The sequence below is a fragment of the Miscanthus floridulus genome, chromosome 2 (genome assembly GCF_019320115.1).
Source record: "Miscanthus floridulus cultivar M001 chromosome 2, ASM1932011v1, whole genome shotgun sequence".
Lineage (NCBI taxonomy): Eukaryota > Viridiplantae > Streptophyta > Magnoliopsida > Poales > Poaceae > Miscanthus > Miscanthus floridulus.
Window position 1 is genome coordinate 169,097,383 of NC_089581.1, and position 20,191 is coordinate 169,117,573.

General features: G+C 44.2%; 5 protein-coding genes and 1 pseudogene across 6 annotated transcripts; 2 read left to right on the forward strand and 4 right to left on the reverse strand.

The window, feature by feature from the left end:
- Nucleotides 1-694: 694 nt before the first annotated feature.
- Nucleotides 695-7,092, reverse strand: LOC136535649 (conserved oligomeric Golgi complex subunit 4-like). Its single transcript, XM_066527987.1, has 2 exons — nucleotides 5,296-7,092; nucleotides 695-1,487 (listed from the first exon to the last, which is right to left on the reverse strand). The coding sequence occupies exons 1-2, from the start codon at nucleotides 6,952-6,954 to the stop codon at nucleotides 858-860; spliced, it is 2,289 nt and encodes a 762-aa protein (XP_066384084.1). The 5' UTR covers nucleotides 6,955-7,092; the 3' UTR covers nucleotides 695-857.
- Nucleotides 7,093-7,190: 98 nt separating this feature from the next.
- On the forward strand, nucleotides 7,191-8,228 carry LOC136535651 (uncharacterized). Its single transcript, XM_066527988.1, has 4 exons — nucleotides 7,191-7,322; nucleotides 7,411-7,514; nucleotides 7,628-7,780; nucleotides 7,873-8,228. Exons 1-4 carry the CDS (start codon nucleotides 7,196-7,198, stop codon nucleotides 8,023-8,025), a joined length of 537 nt encoding a protein of 178 aa, XP_066384085.1. The 5' UTR covers nucleotides 7,191-7,195; the 3' UTR covers nucleotides 8,026-8,228.
- A 57-nt stretch (nucleotides 8,229-8,285) lies between these two features.
- LOC136537417 (pectinesterase 31-like) lies at nucleotides 8,286-9,510 on the reverse strand. The gene is made up of 4 exons (XM_066529397.1): nucleotides 9,499-9,510; nucleotides 9,024-9,265; nucleotides 8,714-8,887; nucleotides 8,286-8,502 (listed from the first exon to the last, which is right to left on the reverse strand). Exons 1-4 carry the CDS (start codon nucleotides 9,508-9,510, stop codon nucleotides 8,286-8,288), a joined length of 645 nt encoding a protein of 214 aa, XP_066385494.1.
- Nucleotides 8,361-12,872, reverse strand: LOC136535652 (pectinesterase 31-like). 2 transcript variants are annotated; one of them, XM_066527990.1, is made up of 4 exons: nucleotides 10,603-12,872; nucleotides 9,909-10,013; nucleotides 9,775-9,815; nucleotides 8,361-9,156 (listed from the first exon to the last, which is right to left on the reverse strand). In XM_066527990.1, the coding sequence occupies exons 1-3, from the start codon at nucleotides 10,870-10,872 to the stop codon at nucleotides 9,786-9,788; spliced, it is 405 nt and encodes a 134-aa protein (XP_066384087.1). In that variant the 5' UTR covers nucleotides 10,873-12,872; the 3' UTR covers nucleotides 8,361-9,156; nucleotides 9,775-9,785. The 2 variants fall into 2 exon arrangements, with proteins under 2 accessions (XP_066384087.1, XP_066384086.1); XM_066527989.1 differs by having other exon boundaries at nucleotides 8,361-9,211.
- On the reverse strand, nucleotides 11,361-12,834 carry LOC136535650 (pentatricopeptide repeat-containing protein At1g74630-like; annotated as a pseudogene).
- Nucleotides 12,873-15,415: 2,543 nt separating the features above from the next.
- Nucleotides 15,416-19,556, forward strand: LOC136540595 (rhamnogalacturonan I rhamnosyltransferase 1-like). The gene is made up of 8 exons (XM_066532597.1): nucleotides 15,416-15,814; nucleotides 16,339-16,406; nucleotides 16,499-16,587; nucleotides 16,672-16,837; nucleotides 16,919-17,208; nucleotides 18,039-18,243; nucleotides 18,465-18,622; nucleotides 18,727-19,556. The coding sequence occupies exons 1-8, from the start codon at nucleotides 15,652-15,654 to the stop codon at nucleotides 18,962-18,964; spliced, it is 1,377 nt and encodes a 458-aa protein (XP_066388694.1). The 5' UTR covers nucleotides 15,416-15,651; the 3' UTR covers nucleotides 18,965-19,556.
- The last annotated feature ends 635 nt before the right edge of the window (nucleotides 19,557-20,191 follow it).

The following is a 20,191-nucleotide window of genomic DNA, read 5'->3' on the forward strand; positions in this document are numbered from 1 at the left end:
CGGGTAGTACCATAAACTCAAACCGTTAATGTCTATTTCAATGGCGAAAGGAGGAGGGGGAACAGGGTTGGTTTATAATCACAAGGGAACAATGTTTATAGATAGGAACTGAATTACACAAATTATTATTCACAAGGCAGCAACAGTATTTAGTGTCTATGTCTACAAATAAGAACTAAGTTGCACAAAAAAACGTTCTTCACAGCATAGCAAGTTGATGTCATACCGAGAAGTCAAATCTCGGATGCTGCACAGTACTCTCAGGAATGCAATGTCTCAGTTTGGTAATCCTCCTTTTCTTTTTAACGAGCTTATTAAGATTGAGAGTAAGTTCAAGATGCACTCGTATGGCATTGACAAAAAAAAATGTATGGCATGATGATTATTTTGACCCTTTTATAAGACAATTCATGTTGACTTTTGGAATTTAGGAGTGAATTCTTCTGTTTTTAACACTATTCTTATCCTTTTTGAAAAATTAATAAATCACGATTGACATCTTGGGTCGTAACAAAAGTGTAACATTTTATTTCAGTAGTTTGGTCTACTCTACCTTTTAGTTTTTCTGTTTTCAAGTCGTCGCATGTTTTTTCCAATTGGTTGCAAGTTTTACCGAAGAGATGGTCAACCAGTCACCAAGAGAGGCAAATGTATAAAAGCTTAAAAGAAAATATTACAGCTTGCGACATGGATGGACCCAAACATAGCCAATTCGCCGTATCATAAGCTCATAACAGACAAAAGGTATGTTCGCAGATTTCTTTTACAATGCTGGTGTTTGTCATTGCAACAAAAATTTGTAAGGCATCTTGTTGGTATATCACAATAAAGAATTAACAAGTACACAAATGCACGATTCAGAGCCTCAAAGCAGCAATAGCTTCAGGCCTGAAGTCAATCCTAAGTCCTAACACTCTCCGCACCTCTGCAGGTGTCAACAGCCATGTCAGATGGCCAGCATTGTCACCCCAGAAATCCAATATCTCTGATACCCGCTCGAAGTTCAGAATGGTCGACATCTGCGAAAGCCTAGAGAACTTGTCTCTGACTGGTCTCTGGGACATTTCTGAGAAATGGTTGATCAGAGAGCGGACCTCCTTGTCAAGCTGGAGCCCACCGAGCTGGCTGAACCTCTTCTGCATCATAATCACCTCGAGCCTCTTGACAATGAAGTCAATGATCAAGTGCACAAAGGAATCATAGTTGTTCGATGTCATCACTGGCTGGAGCCAAGCAACATTAGTGTTAACTGCAAGTATAAGCTTCTGCACCCATGGGTCATTCACCTCATTTTCCCCATATTCAGCATCATCCAGCTCATAACTGACCGTAGCAACAGTGTCAAGGACTGGACGAATGCGCGGTGCCACAGATGCCACCAAATGCTCCAGTGCAGAATGAAGGATCTTCTTAAAGGAAGCACTGATCTCTCCTAGCTCTGATAAACAGGATTTGATCTTCTCTCGATCAGCTGGAGTATGAAAAACCTGTTGGACAGCCACAAATCAGTGGAGTTTATATCAACCATGATGATATGGCAATCAAATCAGAAATCACTGCTCACTAGTTACTAATGACACTGTTACGTCATATGAGTCACACTCAAGTAAATATCGTACCCAATTGTAACTAATAAACCCTATGATCCTCAGGACTTCCAGTTATGCTAACTATAGATTCTTTGTCAACATAAGATTTCTTAGAACCATTAGAGCAAGTACAATGATACACGTAAATGGTCTTATAGGTTGTCCAATACTAGGATTTTTTATGGTGTGGATGAGAAGAGGGAGGTGAGAGAAAGAGGTTGTTTCGTGAAACAACCAACACATAAGCTAAAATTTAGGACTATGAGACTGCTTCTGCACCATTGTATGACTTCTTGTTGCCATGCAACTCATAACATTCATTTTGTTTTATATACACAAATTAAGGAAATGTGAGTTACTACGAGAACTCAAAAGACAAGTTATTGTACAGATTGTCTGATAAGTCAACTCAAGATCACATGCACTACATGAGAGACCGCCTATAAGACACACCAAGATACTTGCCCTTAGTCCATTATAAATTAAAGGAGCATGTGAAGGAACATAGAGGAATCAAAATCAGAAGTGAACTTTTGCTCTAAACTTCATCAAACCAAAGCTGCGTTAAACAATATAGCCAAATTCAGGTATTCCTGCCTTTTTCCTGTGAATTGAACCAATTCCTGTGAAATTCCTGCATTCCAAAACAGGCCCTGGGCACTGCAATCTAGTTGCATAATTATAGAAATTTGGTACAGGGTTCAAGAATCTATTACAATAGATCATAGATGCAAATGAAGATGCTCAAGCGCTACTGTTGTAGTCCTGTAGATGGTTTTATAGTTTTAGTCCCCTACAGGCATGCATGTTTTGCTGACTAGACCATGTATATTGTATATACTAATTTAATATCTGTGTACCATACAGTAAATGCTGGTACAAGCCTATGATTCATTGTCTCATTTCCAGATCTATTTTCAAAAAGTATTTCGGATAAACGTAAACAAGTTTCATTTTTGCTGCACTGTTTTAGATACTGCTCAATAAAAGTTCAAGGTGGTCCCAGAGCATAATGTGCTTGTCACTGACATTTTGTACATTATTATGCTTGCAAGATGACTAATAAGCATGCTGTTCTATTCGTTAGATCACAGGTTCCCGCAGACAAGATTGCTGCATCAATCATACATTCAATACTTCACACATCATTTATCAATACTGTTTATTCTACATAGTAAGTTTAGTAATTTAGTTTGCAGAATTGTTTATCTGGAACTAAGTTTAATGGTTTTGCTATGGCAAGCTGAAAACACAGTTCCTACAACAGGAGTGACCAGAAAGCAGTACACAAAATGTTATCAATGTGACTAACATAATTCTGTTCTACTTAGAAAGTTGCTAGTTCAGGCATTTACACAATGTTTTCTGATCGTCCGATTAATCGCAATTAATCGTCCTTATCGGTACTTAGCACTTGATTAGGCCCTCCGATTCGATCAGAGCGATCAAAAACCTAATCGTCCGATTAATCGTCGATTACTCGCGATTAATCGTCCGATTAGGTCTCTTTGCCGATCAGAACTAAATAGGCAGATGGGCTACTTCAGTTTACTGGGCTATATTTATTTGGGCCAGGCCCATTAGGGTTTCTCTTATATACCTCACCCCCACTCTTTCTCTCCTCAGTCCTCAGTACTCCTCACTCCCGCTGTGTGTGCAGCTGAGCTCCATCTCTTCCCTGCTGCGTGCATCTCACTCCCTCCTCCCTCCCTTCCAGTTCCAATCCAAGCAGCCCATCCGTGGATCTTCCCTGCTGCTTGCTGCTTCCTCCTCCCTTCTGCTGCAGGGTCGCCTATTCTCTTCCCCACCTGCAGGCTGCAGGTCCAGGGAGCACGAAGATGAGCTCCTCCTCTAAAGGTGAGTCATTAAATCGGCTTTGTTCTGTCATCTCCTTTCCTCTGCACTATGCTCAAATCTTGATGCTTTGTTTCTTTGGCTCTTTGCTGAACTTGCGTAGATGAAAATCGAAGGCGGCAGCTTGCAGTGGAAGTCATCATGGCTGGGCCTAATGCTGAAGTTGGTGCTGGTGCAAGCTCATCAGTTGCATCAGGTGGTGCTGGTTCAGCATCCTCAGCTGCTCCAGATGTTTCAGCCCTTGTAGAAAAGGCTATAGCAGCACAAGAGGTTAAATAAATTTGCGATATTGCTTGCAAACCAATGTGTTGTTCATTATTTTTTATGCAGTTCCACACCAAAAAGAGGAACAGATTAGAGCACAAGAGGTTAAATAAATTGGTCTATGTCACTTACAACAAAAAGATGTCAAACAAGTTTCAAAAAATCAGAGAGCTTGGTTGCAAAGGACATAAGAGCAACCCTCTCACGCTAGATGAATTTCAGTGGGATAATGAATGGGTGGATGAGAATTGTGAGGAATCGACTTGGGCTGCTGTTGATGAAGCTATTGGTGCATCTGAGAATCTACAGGGCCGCAACTTGCCTAGGGCCTCTGTCAGCCAGATGTATACCAGGAAGCGTCCAAGGACTGCTGCAGCTGCAGCTGCTGCTCCAGATAGCATTGATGATGAGATGATGACCATGAAGCACAAGTTCAGCCAGATGCATCTAATGCTGAAGTAGGAATGGAGGTGGATGGAGACTCGGGTGGAGATGGAGGAGGCTTCAATTTGGATGATGATTTGCTTATTTAGATTTAGATGGCTGCTGAATGCTGATTGAATGGCAGCTAGTGTTATCTTAAAAACTCTGAATGTTGTTTGCAGTGTTTAATTATTTAGTTTGTAGTATGTACTCAGTACTCGTACTATATTAAGTAAGCTGTGGACTATGCTAGTTTTCTTAATTCCTACTTTTCTGGATCTGGATTGAGTATGTGCTGCTGTAATGCTGTCAGTCTGTCACACTATTCTTTTGCATCTACTTACTCAAGTTATCTATTATTCCTGCAGAAAATCAGCAAACATATGGAGGCTGGGACAAGAATATGGAGTCAGATAACTAGAAATATGCTCGATGTCTACTATATAAATATATAGTACATGGTATATTATATATATACCATACATATATGATATATACTTATATAGTCCTGCTATATGCTGGACGATTATATGGACAATTAGACCGATCAGAGGTCGATTAATCGTCCTGATCGTCCTAATCGGTACCAGACCGATTAGGAATGATAAGCCGATCAGAAAACATTGCATTTACATCTCATGATTTGTCATTTCCCAGCTGACAAATACATAAGACTAAACAATCATTTCTATGTGCATTAGCATGATAGAATTAAGCAATGCCAAACTAATTTTACTAAGGCAATGAAATGCATTCTTTGAGTTATGAGATTCTCTATTACATAAGATACATAGAGATCAAATGACGGCAGCAGCGGCAGCACACAGGAGATACCATTACCAACTCACAGGGATCATTGTTGAAAAATGTAGGTGTACACAACTAGACCAATATGATACACCAAATGATTTATCAATGCCGCAAAAAAGTTTTAGGTTTCTGAAATTTACTCTATTACTATCAACTAATTTTCAGAGAATGCTAAACTGTTATGAGCTCCTTCATTTTAAATCAAACAATCTGCAATTAAGAACACAATATATAACTGAAGAAATGCACAGAAGCAATAAATTGAACTTGATGGAATGCATAGATGGCCTAGTTGTTAAACATGTCTCACTTTAGGCTTAAACAAATGTATAGAGTCAAAAAATACTAGACTCACCTCCACACAGAGCTCCTCAATCTCATGACGGAGCTTCAGAACATACTCAGAGCTAATGTCAATGTTGTTTAGTGCAGTCGCAATCTCCTCACCAGTCTTCTGCACCCCAACACCACCAAGGAAGAGCTTTGCACCCAAATTTGGCTCCCGCATCCTCCATTGTAGTGCCTCCTGATACTCATTGCTCAGAAGGCTCGTTGCCCCACCAAGCACAGCAAGAACAGAGTTTATGCTTGCAGTGGAAGCAGCCCGGCGGCAGCAACTCTGCAGTACAAAGAATACATCGTCCACCATTGACGTTGTGAGACCATCTGGTATGGGCTCATCAATCCGTATGGCTTTCCTCACATTCTCCACCATGAAAAACTCCTCAAAGATCACATAGAACCCAGTCAGATCCTGCTCCATTTTATTAAAGTTACCATTACGGAAGGCCTTCATCGCCCGCGGCCCAAGTTCAGGCTTGACATCTCTCAATCCGCGGATCTTATTCACCATAAATTCAGTGTAGTCCTCCCCAAGCTGTGTCAACGCAAGAATCTCCTCAAGATAAAGCTCAATTTCCCTGGGATCAGGCCCTTCATTACCTCCAGCAGCACTGGCCATGGAACCCATGACCGAAAGGAGGTTCTTTGTATAGGAGTTTATATCCGATGCAAGGCGTGCAAGCTTCCTATAATCAGCATAACGGCGTAGGATCTGGGTGCCCCGCGAATCACACTCCTCCTGCAGCTCAATGATGGCATAAGCAACACCATCATCGCCTCTGAGCTCACGAAGCACAGCATCATTCTCCTCAACAGCGAGCACAATGTCCTTAAAGAGACGAGTGAGGCAGCCAACAAAATCCGGCCGCTCAGAGGTCGGTTGGGTCACGGAGGTCAGCTCAGCGAGGTGCTCAAAGTCTGCACGGGCACGCAGAGCGACAACCTTCTTCAGGTAGGCGACGTAGACCTGGAGTCCTTCATCGGCAAGTCCGAGCAGTGGGAATAGGCGGACGAGGCGGAGCACCGCAGGGTGGTCCTGTGCGTCGACGACCGCCGCTAGCCTCCGACGCGCGAGCCCCTCGAGGCGACGTTTGATGTCAAGCAGATCGCGGCGGAGATCGTCGTCGGTGGGGAACCGAGCGTCGATAGCGAGGAATTCATGCGCGGCGGCGGCGGCGGCGGCGAGGTCGTCGGCGGCCAAGGCCCGCCGCGCGGCTTCGAGCGCGCGGGAACGGTCGAGCGCGGCCTCGGCGCGCGCCAGCGCGGCGTCCGCCCTGGAGTGCGCCGCGTCGAGGTGGCGGACGCGGGATGAGAGCGCGTCGGCCAGCGCCGCGGTGGAGGAGGAGGACTCCTTAAGCGCGGCGGCGTCGGAGGCTGCGAGCGAGAGCAGCGGCGGGGCGGAGCGGAGGAGCGAAGCAGCGGCGCGGTCGAGGTCGGCGCGGCGGGCGAGGAGAGCGTCGAGACGGGCGTCGAGCGCGCGCTGGTAGGCCACGCACTCGTGGAGGAGGCGGGTGGCGGCACCCGCGTCGGTGAGGACGCGGAGCGCGGCGAGGGAGGCCGGGTCGCCGAAGTCGAGGGACGGTGGCACGTCAGCGGACGAGGGGTCCGGGGCCACAATGGCATCTGGTCGCCGCGGGGACCGCGGGGTGGGAGAAGGAAAGGGCACCGCCATGGCCGCGGGTCGCGGCGTCGGTGCAGATCGGCAAGATCTCGGAGTCAGGGGAGAAGACGAGAGGGCTGTGGAGACTGAGAAGGCCAGATCTCGGAGTACTCTTTTTTTTTCCCCAGGGCAAGGCCAACGGTGGGCTGGTGGTGTGGAGGGGTAAACTGACGCCAACAGGCAATAGCGCAGCAGCCTAACCAAGGACAAAACAGCCCGCGCGGCACCTGTTCGACGAATTGCCCCACTGGCCATGGCGCTGCTATGCGCCGCGCTAGCCCAGCCGTTCTCGCCGCGCGCCGCGCTCCCGGTCCGACACCCTCCGACCTCGCTGACAGGATCCGGGCTTAGCCTCGACTTCTCGCTTCCGCCACATCCAGGTGAGCAGAGCCACCGCAGACACGCTGTTCTGCGCTCGCTAGCTCGGCGACGCCCACGCGCGTTCTTATCTCTGTCTGATGCGTGCAGGTCTCGGCGCGCCCCAGCGCGCGTACCCCAGGATCGAGGCGACGGCGAGGCGCGGCGCGCGCACGGAGAGCTCCAAGGTCAGGAACCGTCGGCTGCAGAAGAAGGTACGTTCCGATGCTCCACCTGAGCTTTCAAATTTCAGGATAAGGCCAGCAGCCCGGCACCCGGCAGGATGTAACCAAACCGCGGTTCCGCCGCCGACTCTCGCTGGCTGCAGTTCAACGGCACGGCGACAAAGCCCAGGCTCTCGGTGTTCTGCTCCAACCGACAGCTCTACGCCGTGCTCGCCGACGACCACAACAAGAAGATCCTCTTCTACGGCAGCACGCTGCAGAAGTCCATCTGCGGCGACCCGCCCTGCGGCACCGTGGTAAGCAGTCGTCGTCTTCTCCGTCTGAAATTTGCATTGTGTTCCGGTGGAAATTTTAAGTTCAGCTTGCCTCGCCGGCTCGCCCTGGACAGGAGGCAGCCCGGAGGGTCGGGGAGCAGCTCGTCAGGGTGTGCAACGAGCTGGGCATCTCCGAGGTCTCCTACGACCGCAATGGCTTTGCACAAGGCGACAAGATGATGGCGTTCGAGGTTCCAGTCTCACAGCACGGGTTCCTGCCAAGATAGGCTGCAGTCCCTGCACACTGTAGTGTCGCTCCAGCCTCCAGAAAGGAGACACCAGGCTTGCACCGACAGTTCACCGGAGCAGCTTATTCAGGAGACAAGGAAGTTGGTCCCATTCCATGCGGATTCTGTATGAGTCCTTGATCAACTGTAGTTCATACGTATTTCACAACAGTCTAACAAAGTTTCTTCGTACTCCTACTCTATAGACATGATTCCAGTGCATACTGCTCAGCTCTCGTTACATCCCTTCTATAATCTATTCATCTACATGAAGTCGCTGAAGTGAACATTAAGGAGCTGTATGCTACGGTGAAGACGCTGAAAACTGGGACTTGAGTTCCCAACCTGTGGACCAACCATGGATTCTCGATATCTGGATCAATGAAAGTTTGTATAAGGAACGGTATAGCTTCATCACCGAACAATTCTTTGCACCAAGGTACCCGTTCCGATATGCTGGATCCTGGACCGGAGCACCTGTGAAGAATGCCAATAACAGATGTCAATACCAATTACCAAACATGCCTATTCAGCTGCAAGTCATCTTGTCATGAGTAACCAAGAAGAGCTAGAAAGTAGAAGAGAAAAGGAATGATCAACCAGTAAACATAAAAGGATATCGTCATTTTGAAGTTCAAGTAACACTCGTGTTCAGGAACAATGAGAAACAGAAGGACAAGGCTGAGACCTGTACTCGCAGAAGCAGGCCGTTTGCTCATTCTCAGGTTTGTCCCAATTATGCCACCCAACAGGCTCTATGCAGTGATCCATAAAAGTTTCTGCAAAAACAACCCTCCCAAAGGACTCCCAGGGCCGACCTAGGTACATATACGCAGCTTCTCCATTGCCAGTAATAACACACCTGGATGGTGCCATGTCATTTGGCATGTAAATTCGTAGTAAGAAGTAAAAGGAAATGGTAGGCTAACTCTAGTCTCTAGATAATCATGTAGCAGATTTACATTACAAGTGAGAACACTGGTGAGTAGTAAACTCACTTGAAGAATACGAATCCAGTTGATTCTGAAGAGGATTTCCGGCCATGAGCAGTAATATATCCTGCTGATTTGCAGTGGATATGGCAATGCACCAGAAGGGCAGTAGAATCTCCAAAGATAAAGTCATAATTACCTTCAATGTAACAGTTTTTCAAGAACTGCTTTCCATCATGCAAATGTAAAGTTTCCTGAATGATTTTGCAAAGCAAATTAGAATACCTGAAAGTAAAAACAATATAAAACTAAATAATGACAGCTATGTTTATATCTCCTTACAACTTGGCACCAAAAGACATCAACCCCCATGAAACATGATATTCTTCTGCACAATAAGCGCACTACAGTATTATAATGTGTATTCCACTAAGCTACCACCACTCCACCAGAGGTGACAGACTGACAAGTCAACCTAACAAACCTGGTTAACCAAAGCCCCAAGCTAAAGCTAAATGGTTACACAATTACATATATGTACCTTTTCTGCCATTAAATGATGTATTAGACGATTACACTATGAGGCAAATCAAAAGCAGATCCAATTTCTAGTAACAGGAAATTCACATAAGACCGTTTTTCTGAAGAAGCAAACATCAAATAAACAGCACAATGTGATGAGGCACCTAGAGCTAGAGTGTGAAAGAGTTAACCCCCCCCCCCCCCCCCCAAAAAAAAAAAAAAGGAAACCACAAATAATGAACTGATAGAGCCAAGTAACTGCCACCCGAGAAATCTGCAATCATAGAAGGCACACCTGTCAGGCCGTCACACGGACTGCTGCTGCTGCCCAGACACCTATACACACAGCAGTACATATCATCGCACCAGCATCACTGACTAACTAGATCCACCAGAGGTGCCACATAAACAAGTCTGCTAGAATAATACCTGGGGAGCTGAGTTCTTAAAAATAACATTCTCTACAATGAAATCATCCCCCTCCACAATAACTGTTGCACTGTTTAGTGTTCCTGTGCCAATCTCTTGTGATGACTGGTAAGAGAACAGATATGGAATATGTGAGGAGTATTCAGAAAATGCAAAAAGAGAAAAAATAATGCAAGAACTTTACATGATTCCATCCGATTATGGTATAGGAACAGCCAGAGTAATTCCAATCAGGCTTATCATTTCGGATACACATTGGTTCAGATTAACAGAACTTAAGTACACATTGTTGCTCTTTTAAGAAGATAAATGTCATTGCTAGTGGCTTCCTCTTAATGAACAAGACTTCAAATTTAAGGACATCCAGGAAAAATAATTCACTAATTCGTTACCGGGGTGGAAAGAAGTTATAATACTCAAAAGCCACAAATGTATTGATTCCCATAACAAACAATGAAACTGCTTTCACAAGGGGTACAATAACCTCAACTTATATTGTACCTGATCAATGCAAAATGCACTGGTCACCTTGACAAACAATATTTTCACATCGAAATGACATCATTGTTACATATCTAACTAATAGCGATCCTTGTTAAGTGAATCTTTACCAGGCACTTGTAATTTCACTAGGGATAGCACATACATGACAGACTATCTATTCAAGCAGGAGGCCAGCCGGAAGTGACACTACCTGAGTATACTTGATGCGAGTAGTCGTGTTGTCCCAACAGATCACTGTGTCCTTTATTGGGGATCCACACAAGGTGATGAAGTTCTTGGTCTTGGGAATGTGCACTTGCTGCCGATGCACACCAGGACCAATCCTGATGATGGTGCGCGCTTGGTTGTTCAGTGGAACAGCATCCACGGTATCCTGAACACTTGCAAATGAGACAACTCCATCGTAACCAAAGATTGCTACCTCAGGAGATGCAACAAGTAGAACCCTCCTATCCCCCATTGCTCCTTATTTTCTTCCAAGTTTTTTATTGTTGGAATATTTTGGCCTGTACAAATGTTGGAAGGATTTAGTTTTTACGAAGCCTAATCCTTAAAATATTCTATGAAGTCTGATCCTTCAAGGAATCAAGGTTCGGTGCTGACAAGGCTCCACACATGACTGCTTTGTATTTTCCTTGTTGATGTGCAGGATACCACATAAATAATACAAGTGATAGCTATAGGCTCTGACCATCTTGCCTAATCCTTCAAATACTCTATGAAGTCTGATCCCTTCAAGGTTCGGTGCCACCAAAGGCTCCATACATGACCGGTTTGTATTTTCCTTGTTGATGTGCAGCAGGATACCACATAAACAATACTAGTGATAACTATAGACTTGGACTTTCATAATGACAGGATTTGACTATGGTGCATTTTTGCATTTTTTACCTGTCGCCAGATCACTCAGTGTAACCATCACTCAAAGGGAGAACTAATGACCAGTCATCACAACATCAGTAGGAAGGCATAGACAGTAGTCGGGCAGCTCCAGCCTGTAGTTTTCTTGGCCCCGGTCTTATTCATGGTCCGTCTAACCTCCATGGCTTCTGCTGTTCGGCCAGCGGCTGTGTACATATCTACGAGCAAAATCTAGTAACCACCCTCATGTGGGTTTAGGATCCTTAGTTTTTGGACTGCCTTCTCTGCCATGTCAATATTGCCGTGCATACGGCATGCACCAAGTAACACACCCCAGACCACATCATTGCTTGGAATCGACATTTGCCTTATCATCTGGTAAGCTTCCTCAAGTTGTCCTGCCCGACTAAGCAAGTCCACCATGCACCCATAGTGCTCGATGGTCAGCTCCACTTTGCCATAATCTCCTCTTTGCATCGCATCAAACACAGTGCGCCCCTCCTCAACACAGCCCTTGTGTGCATACATGGTTAGCACTGCAAGCAGCGTCACCCCATCTGGCTTCACGGAATTGTCATGAGCCAGCATTTGATGAAACAAAGCAATTGTGCTTTCCTCATCACCATGCGATGCATATGCTGAGATAAGTGTATTCCAAGATGTCAAGCTCCTTATTGCCATCCCATCAAACAAAGCACGTGCTTCAGGTAGGCACCCACACTTAGCATACATGTTCATGAGTGCATTGCGGAGTGAAACCATCCACCCAAAACCATTGGAATCAACATAATGACGCAGACGCTCCCCAGTCACAAGGTCCCCAAGTGCAGTGCATGCCGACACAACACTTACCATGGTCACCTCGTCTGGTTGCACTGGCATTGCATCAAACAATGCCAGAGCCTCCTGTAGACGCGAAGCCCTGGCATAGGCAGAGATCATGGCAGTCCAAGAAACAACATCACGATGTGGCATCTGGTCGAACACCATGCGCGCGGAGTCCAGCTGGTTGTTTTTGAGGCGCGCCGTAAGTAGCCCCGAGAAGAAGACTACATCCCGGACGGGCATTTCGTCGAACACCCTGCGGGCGTCGTCGAGCGTGCTCGCTCCGCGCGCCGAGGCAACCGTGCTTGAACGCCTGAGCGTGGAGGTCAGAAGGCACCCGACCAGGCGAATGGCAGCGGGAGCAAGACTTGAGGACGAAGGTGAAGGTGAAGGCGTCGGGAGCGGCGCCCGCGCGGCGCATCGCGGTTAAGAGCTCGTGCCAACGCTGGGCGATGAGGAGACAGCGAGACCGCGAATGAGGGTGTTGTAGAAAAAGGCGAGGTGGGAAGCGGCGGCGGAGATGAACGGGAGGTGGAGAGAGAGGAGCACGGAGGCGTGGCGGAGGTCGCCGGCGGGAGACACCGCGGCGAAGCGGAGGAGCTTGGCGAGCACCGCGACGGCATCGGCCGCCGGAAGTATGTGGCGGCGACGGAGGAGAGCGGCATGGAGGAGCCGGAGGTCGCGCTTCGTGGAGCACCGGCCTTTGCAGACAATCTGCCGGTGAGATCGACGGCATCGCGGAAGCTGGCTGCGCATCCGTGGAGTCTGGAACTCTGGAATCTGGATGGCAAATTGGCAATCGTTAATTGGCCATACCATTACAAATTCAAATTCGACGTTACCCATGCCACTTAAAATTTAAAATATGTTATTTTGTACGTCTGCCGCTTCTTTAAACCCACGTATAGACATACAGACAACTCTATGCTTTTGTATGGATGACATATTTCAAGTCCAAGAGAAATTATAATGACACCAGTCCTATTAGACAAGAAGTAATGGTGTATCGCGTACACATAGAATTTATAATGGATTCAATTAGCCCAATTAATGATGCTGCCTTAGATACGCATGAGTACTCGAGCTGTCGTAGGTGGGATACAAAATTCTAGGTCCCGTTTGAATTGTAGGATTTCAAACGAAAAGTATAGGAATCAAGATTCCTCCATTTTCTACACTGTTCATGCGTTTGGAATGTAGGTTTGAGCAAATCCTTTCCTGTAGAAAGTTTCCTCCACCCATGCATTTTGAAGGAAAGAAAACATCCCGTCTAAGCTAAGAGAAAATTCCCTGTGACGATGTGTGACTGACCATTCACGTCACTTCTGTTCTCGTCATGCAACAACTCCAGTGCTCCATTGACCTACCCATGCTAAACTCAAGCTACCAAGTTTAGCAAAACAGGCACAACATTAGTCCAAATAAAATAAGATTCTTCTACTATCTCATTATTGCATTCCAAACGCCCATTCCTAAAAAAAAAATCATATGTTTTTCCATTCCTCTATTTTACCATCATGTTCCTTTCCTATTCATGTATTTTCTTCCGTTCCTATATTTTTTATTCCTGCGTTCCAAACAGGTCTTATGAACTTGTTTGGTTGGATTTTGGCTTATGTTGATACTTATGCTAATTTATTATGAGAGAAAAATATTGTTTGTTCGCTAAAAAGTACTGTTGAAGTAGTTCGAGCAAACAGGGAGAATAATTGTCTGCATGACTACATGCTAGAGGAGACAGCTGGCTAGATACGATGCATGAGAGGTTTTCGTCCTGTTTGTTTGGCTTATAAGTCGTACTTTTTCAGTCAACGAACAATATTTTTCTCTCATAACAAATCAGCCAATAATACTTTCAGTCATGACTTATCAGCTAAACGAACAAAGCATTTATATGTAGATGCAGGTATGAGTACAAGATTCCATCACTTAAATGCTTAAAATACAAAGAATGAGTTAATCTGTAGTACATACCTAGCTTTTACTATACACTCACTCGGTCCCAGTTTGTGAGCTTTAAAATTTATTCCTGAAATATAGCATTCTACAAGAGTATATGATATTGTCTTCTAATGAGAAAACTAATTATGAATGCATACAAAACGGTAGTTGTCAAATTAAGCAGGTATCCTCCAGGAAAGAAAAGAAGATGAGGATATATATATGTCTTTTGCTAGTATTTTTAATCTATCAATTTTTTTTTGAAAATATTAATTATTTTGGCGAAGAGACTAACTAATTTAAAATTATAAGCTTTATTAAAAACTTGGATCTGTTTGAATCACTAGTCCCAAGAGAGTTTAGTCCTTGACTAAAAGGAGATAAAGTTTAGTTCTTGAACCGAATTTTAGTCAATGTCCCATCGGATGTTTGGACATATGCATGGAGTATTAAATATAGACTAAAAAAATAACTAATTACACATATTGTGACTAATTTGTGAGACGCGTTTTTAAGCCTAATTAATCTATGATTTGACAATGTGGTGCTACAGTAAATATGTGCTAATAATGGTTACTTAGGCTTAATAAATTCGTCTCGTAAATTAGTCTCCATCTGTGTAATTAATTTTATAATTAACTCATGTTTAGTCCTCCTAATTAACATCCGAACGTCCGGTGTGACATGGACTAAAATTTAGTCCGTGGAACCAAACACCTCCTAAACTTTAGCCCCAACTAACAATGACCAATTTACCCCTAATTTAATTTATCCATGCACGTGCACATGCACACGGATACGTCCTGTTCGCTTGATCATTTTTGTGGTTTATAAGCCGACTTATATTGTTTTGTTGTGAGAGAAAAACACTATATATAGCTGATAAGCATGACTGATATGATCAAATGAACCGTTGATAGCTAGTGGGCGGGTGGGGGTATGGGGCGTCCTTTGCCCCAGGCACTTTTAGCGTAGTTTAGGCTCCCTTTAGAGCAAATGGACTGAATTTTAGTTCTCTTCTTTTAACTTTAAGCCGTCCGTTTGAATTTCTATGGACTAAAAGTTAGCAAAATGTGTAGAACTAAACTTTAGTGCATCGGATCCTCTGTAAAGGGACCCTGTCATGTTTGTTTGGAGGAATTCTGGAGAAATCTGAATGAATCTAGAGAGATTTGTAAAAGAAAAATACTATTTTAAATAAAAGAAAAAACGGATCGAAGCCAGCTTTAAGAGCCGGATCTAAGAGCTCCCTAACGGGTCGAAATTTTGAATGTCTCGTCCCCTGTGGTCACCGAGACACCAATCCATCCTTTCCTACTGCTCGTAGGAAAGCCAAAACAAAGACCAAGAAGTCAAGAACAGAAGCCAAGCGCAAACAGCCGCCAGCAACGCGTCCAGTCCCCACTCTTGCGGTCGCGGTCACGGCCTCACCGCTCTCCAGTCCCCGCTCGCCACCAGGCCAACAAAATCACCTCCCGCCCCTCGCGAATCTTCTAGAACATTCTCGAACCGCCGGCAACCGGAATCGCCGCCGTCCGGAACCGCTCCAATGCCCGCGGCGATCAGGAGGCGGCCGTCCGCCCGCCGGGCCTAGGCCGCGGCCGCGCGTGCGATGGCGAGGTCGAGGCCTAGGGTTTGGCTCGTGGCGGTCTGCGCCGCCGTCCTGCTGTGGGCCTCCGTCGCGCAGCTCGTTGCCGTCGGCCGCCTTCTCCTCCTTTTTGGCCTCGCGGGCGACGCCGATCCCTCGCCGCCACCTTCCGCGCTTCCGCCCCCGAGTGCGTTGGTTTCCTTCTTGTTTTGTATTTCTGGGGTAGTTCGATTTCATTTTATTCTTATTACTGCTCTATTGCATGGAACTTCATAGAGCACTGAGCGAGTGAAAATGGAAAAATATCGTGTTACAAATGCTGAAGGGTATTTTAGTCGTACGAGTGCGCAGCTGTGATTGTCCGTACGCAACTTGGCACTAGCACGTTTATTAACCTGTAAATGTTGCTGCTGAATGCATTGTTGCGACTATTATTGAAGTATAAGTATGTTGACTCGGAAAGTCATGCCAACCATATACTGTTGTATAGGAGTAGTGTTTAGTAATGCTTTGATCGATTGACACCCTCATATTTTTTCTCTCGAGGCACTAGCACTATTAAATTGTGAAGTTACGAATAGGCTTCATGTTTTGTTGAGAACTTGAGTTGAATTTAGATTGACTAGATTCTGTAGGCTTTTGTTGATACACAGCTGCTGCATTCAATAGCCACTGCAATTTGGCAATTTGATCACTGTTAAATTATTTCAGGAATATACAAGAGCAATGGTTACCTGAAGATATCTTGTAATGGTGGTCTGAATCAGATGCGCTCAGAGGTCATTGCTGTTTGCTTTCTTCTTCCATTCAACTTCGTGTTTCCTTTTTCTTTCCTAACAATCTTTGCTGTTTGGTATCTCCATTTATTCAGATATGTGACATGGTGGCAGTTGCTCGTCTTCTAAACCTCACTATGGTTGTCCCAGAACTTGACAAGAGATCATTCTGGGCTGATCAAAGGTAACCATCATTTTATTTGAGAGATGCACTATGGAACTAACCGTATTAACATCTAAAGTGAGTAGTGTTCGTTGTGGTGGACAGTAATTTTGGAGACATATTTGACGTGAGGCATTTCATCGACTCATTGAGAGATGAGGTGCACATCATTAAACAGCTTCCAGAGAAGCTTGGTCCAGGAGATTCAGACATTATTATACTTGAAATGCCACCCGTGAGCTGGTCAGATGAAAAATATTACTTGCATCAGGTTTGTAACTCATCTTGATGTGTCCTTGTTTTCATGGTAACTGATTCACTGTATCCTCTTGACAATCTCTCACCCGTGCAGATCTTACCACTGTTCAGCAAATACAGTGTCATCCATTTTAACAAAACAGATGCTCGCTTAGCCAATAATGGTATCAGTACAGAGCTTCAACTGCTTAGATGTCGTGTTAATTTTCATGCACTGAAATTCACACCTCAAGTTGAGGGACTAGGGAATAAACTGGTACATAAAATGCGAGCCAAGGGATCATTTGTAGCCTTGCATTTACGCTATGAGATGGATATGCTGGCGTTTTCTGGTTGCAACCACGGCCTTTCACCTGAAGAAGCTGAGGAGCTCAAAAAAATGAGGTTTGTGGCTAATCCTGTGCTGCCTTCCTTTGTAACACAACTATGTTTTGGATATGACCATGTAATTCTTTATAGGAAGTAGCAAGTTATCATATTACTTGAATGATCTTTATACTTTGTATAGTTACCATTCAAGAAGGGGAAACCAATTGTTACGTACTTAATTTAGCTGCCAATGTCAAGTACTGGCTTAGATAATGTGCATAACAGGCAATTTCGTGTTATTCTCCAAAGCATTATAATTTTAATTTGGTGTTTTTCATTGTAAGCAAACTTTGTGACATCACTGCTGTTAGCAAAATGGACTACTAAAAAATTACTCATTAGTTAGGTTTGTTAAATTAGTTTAGTTCCAGCTTATTTCTGCCGTTACTTATTTTAAAGATCTGATTACAAAATGATGCAGGAGGCACCACATTATTGATTTATCTCCCTTCCTTCAATTCAATCCATTGACTAGAATTGCATAAAGAAAGAGGTATTTAATGCTAATGCTAACCATAGAATCTCGATCGTACTGTGAAAAACATTTGATAAATCACAGTACAACCTGAAACCCACAAATATCTTGGAAACAGTGAAAGCGACAACGCAAACTTATTTGTTCTTGATCGGCATCTGTATCTTATTAGGTAAACAAGTCATTCATAATGGAAGCTTGTAAAATGTGAATAAGGCCCTGCACGATGTGTGGCTCAAACCCAAGTTTATACTACTCTACATGTGGAGCTTATTGACTGTTATTAGACTTGGCCTGGGAGGTACAGTAGGTTCTTTCACCAGGTGCTAGTTTTGAAGTATCTAACTTTTTTTTTTTTTTTGCCAATCAGATATGCTTATCCATGGTGGAGAGATAAAGAAATTGATTCCCAAGCCAAGAGGTCGCAAGGACTATGCCCACTTACTCCTGAGGAGGCATCACTTGTTTTGAAAGCTCTAGGGTTTCAAAAGGATGCTCTTATATACATCGCAGCTGGTGAAATTTATGGGGGTGATAGGAGACTAGAACCACTACGGGCTGCTTTTCCAAACCTTGTAATCATCCTTTCTTTGTAAAAAAACATTCAATTATAATGCCCTTAATTGTGTTGTTGCAATAAATCTTTCACAGTTCTCTAATGTTCCATAACTAGTGATTTTCCCTATTTTCTGCCAACACCGCATTTCAGTTTCGTTTGCACAGCATGTCTGGAGATATCTTTTTACCCCAGTATTCAACCAAATTCGCTGTATAAGCAGTGTTGAATGTTTTTCAGGTACGAAAGGAGATGCTGCTAGACTCTGAAGTTCTGCGTCAATTCCAAAATCACTCTTCCCAGATGGCTGCACTTGATTTCATCGTATCCACAGCTAGTGATGTTTTCATTCCCACTTTCGATGGTAACATGGCAAAGCTTGTTGAAGGTCACCGAAGGTACGAATATACAGATAGAGGTCATCTTATGAAATCAATTGCTTATTTAGAATAAAATATACAGCAGTTGATTACGAGATACTTGTTTGGATCATTTTCTTCAGGTTCCTGGGTTTCCGGAGAAGTGTGGTGCTAGACCGACGGAAATTAGTTGAACTTCTAGACCTGTACACCAACAAGACAATCTCTTGGGACAATTTTGCATCTTCTGTTCGGGAAGCTCATAAGAACCGTGTAGCTCAACCATCGTGCAGGCGAAAACTTGAAAACAGACCAAAAGAAGAGGATTACTTCTATGCTAACCCCCACGAATGCCTAGCCAATTCAACCTTGTGCAGCTAAACTGAGTTTTGGTTTCTGTAAGGTGATCAGATGAGCTTGAAATTATTTCCAAGCAGGCAGTGGCGCACAGTCATTTTGATGTCGTGTTGTCGAGGGACCGAAGCCAGCTTACACAGCCCATCACGATCTTTTGACTTTACATTCCTTATTGCCCTGTTGTATAGGTCAGTTTTTCACTTCCCTATTGATTCGTTCGCTTTCCAACATGCCAAAAGGGGCCTGTTTGGAGCATGTAAATTTAGGTTTGTTGTCTACCATACTTGTTCATTTGTGACAAACTCGTGCTGCTAGGTCAAAGGGTTAGCTTTTTCTTCTTTTGCAATTTTTTTTTCTAATTTTTACAAATGCTTAGTGGAATTATCACCTTTTAAAATTGTACTATGTCAAAGCAGGAGTGCTGAACCTGCCTGCCTTTCTGTTATGGAAGAGGCTGTCCAGTTTGCTTGGTGCATCAGGGTTCTCGATGAATGCTTTTACTGTTAGCAAACCCTTCTCTAAGAGCATCTCCAAGAGTTTCAGTGAGTTTTTAAGTGGCTAAAAAGGTTAGGATCATATTTGTTGGGTTGCTCCAAAGAAGACAAATTTGTATTACCCTAACTTTTTTTACTCTATTTCTCTCTTGTACATTTGTATTAAAAAACTTGTCTTTATTCCATATTCTTTCACACGTCCTTTCACTCCAGATTGTCTAATTGATATGCACACATATTTTTTAATGATTTGGTCGATTTTTCTAGGTGCGGAAAGATCGGAAGTTGAGATAATAAGTTGTTGGAGAGTGTTTTTTTTTTTTCAAGAGATGCTCTAATTTAAATTGTAGTTAGACTTGGCGTAAGCGGGCAACAATAGGTAGGAAGCAACATGGCGAAGGCCCCAGGCGCAGCACCGACTCCCTCCGGCCGATCGGGTGCAGGTGCGCTGGGCAGACGACATTATACGAGCAGGTGCGCCGGGCAGACGACACTGTATGAGGCTCGATCATGCTACATCCACATCCTAGCACCTAGCAGACGGTACCAATAAAGTCACTGCATCCTTGTGTAGTCAAAGTCAAATAAAACTTAGCTAGAACGTAGCAGAACTAGCATCGTACTCCGTCCCTAAATGTTCGTCGCTACGATTTACGTGCTGATAACTTTAACTCGATTTATAGAAAATACGTGTAATATTTTTATCTCTAAATAAATTTATTAAAAAACTAGATTCAAATATCTATCCAACGATACT

Bases quoted from the DNA above. Each gene is read 5' to 3' on its own strand.
- LOC136540595 (XM_066532597.1), top strand. From the start codon at position 15,652: ATGGCGAGGTCGAGGCCTAGGGTTTGGCTCGTGGCGGTCTGCGCCGCC. The intron at 16,407-16,498 runs GTCATTGCTGTT...CCATTTATTCAG, and splicing joins TGAATCAGATGCGCTCAGAG to ATATGTGACATGGTGGCAGT. The intron at 16,588-16,671 runs GTAACCATCATT...TGTGGTGGACAG, and splicing joins TCATTCTGGGCTGATCAAAG to TAATTTTGGAGACATATTTG.
- LOC136535651 (XM_066527988.1), top strand. From the start codon at position 7,196: ATGGCGCTGCTATGCGCCGCGCTAGCCCAGCCGTTCTCGCCGCGCGCC. The intron at 7,323-7,410 runs GTGAGCAGAGCC...TGATGCGTGCAG, and splicing joins CTCGCTTCCGCCACATCCAG to GTCTCGGCGCGCCCCAGCGC. The intron at 7,781-7,872 runs GTAAGCAGTCGT...CGCCCTGGACAG, and splicing joins ACCCGCCCTGCGGCACCGTG to GAGGCAGCCCGGAGGGTCGG.
- LOC136535652 (XM_066527990.1), bottom strand. From the start codon at position 10,872: ATGGGGGATAGGAGGGTTCTACTTGTTGCATCTCCTGAGGTAGCAATC. The intron at 10,014-10,602 runs GTAGTGTCACTT...TTCTCTTACCAG, and splicing joins CTCGCATCAAGTATACTCAG to TCATCACAAGAGATTGGCAC. The intron at 9,816-9,908 runs GTATTATTCTAG...CTGTGTGTATAG, and splicing joins TTAAGAACTCAGCTCCCCAG to GTGTCTGGGCAGCAGCAGCA.
- LOC136537417 (XM_066529397.1), bottom strand. The intron at 8,888-9,023 runs GTGAGTTTACTA...GGCACCATCCAG, and splicing joins ACTGGATTCGTATTCTTCAA to GTGTGTTATTACTGGCAATG. The intron at 8,503-8,713 runs GTCTCAGCCTTG...CATTCTTCACAG, and splicing joins GCCTGCTTCTGCGAGTACAG to GTGCTCCGGTCCAGGATCCA.
- LOC136535649 (XM_066527987.1), bottom strand. From the start codon at position 6,954: ATGGCGGTGCCCTTTCCTTCTCCCACCCCGCGGTCCCCGCGGCGACCA. The intron at 1,488-5,295 runs GTGAGTCTAGTA...GCTGTCCAACAG, and splicing joins TTGAGGAGCTCTGTGTGGAG to GTTTTTCATACTCCAGCTGA.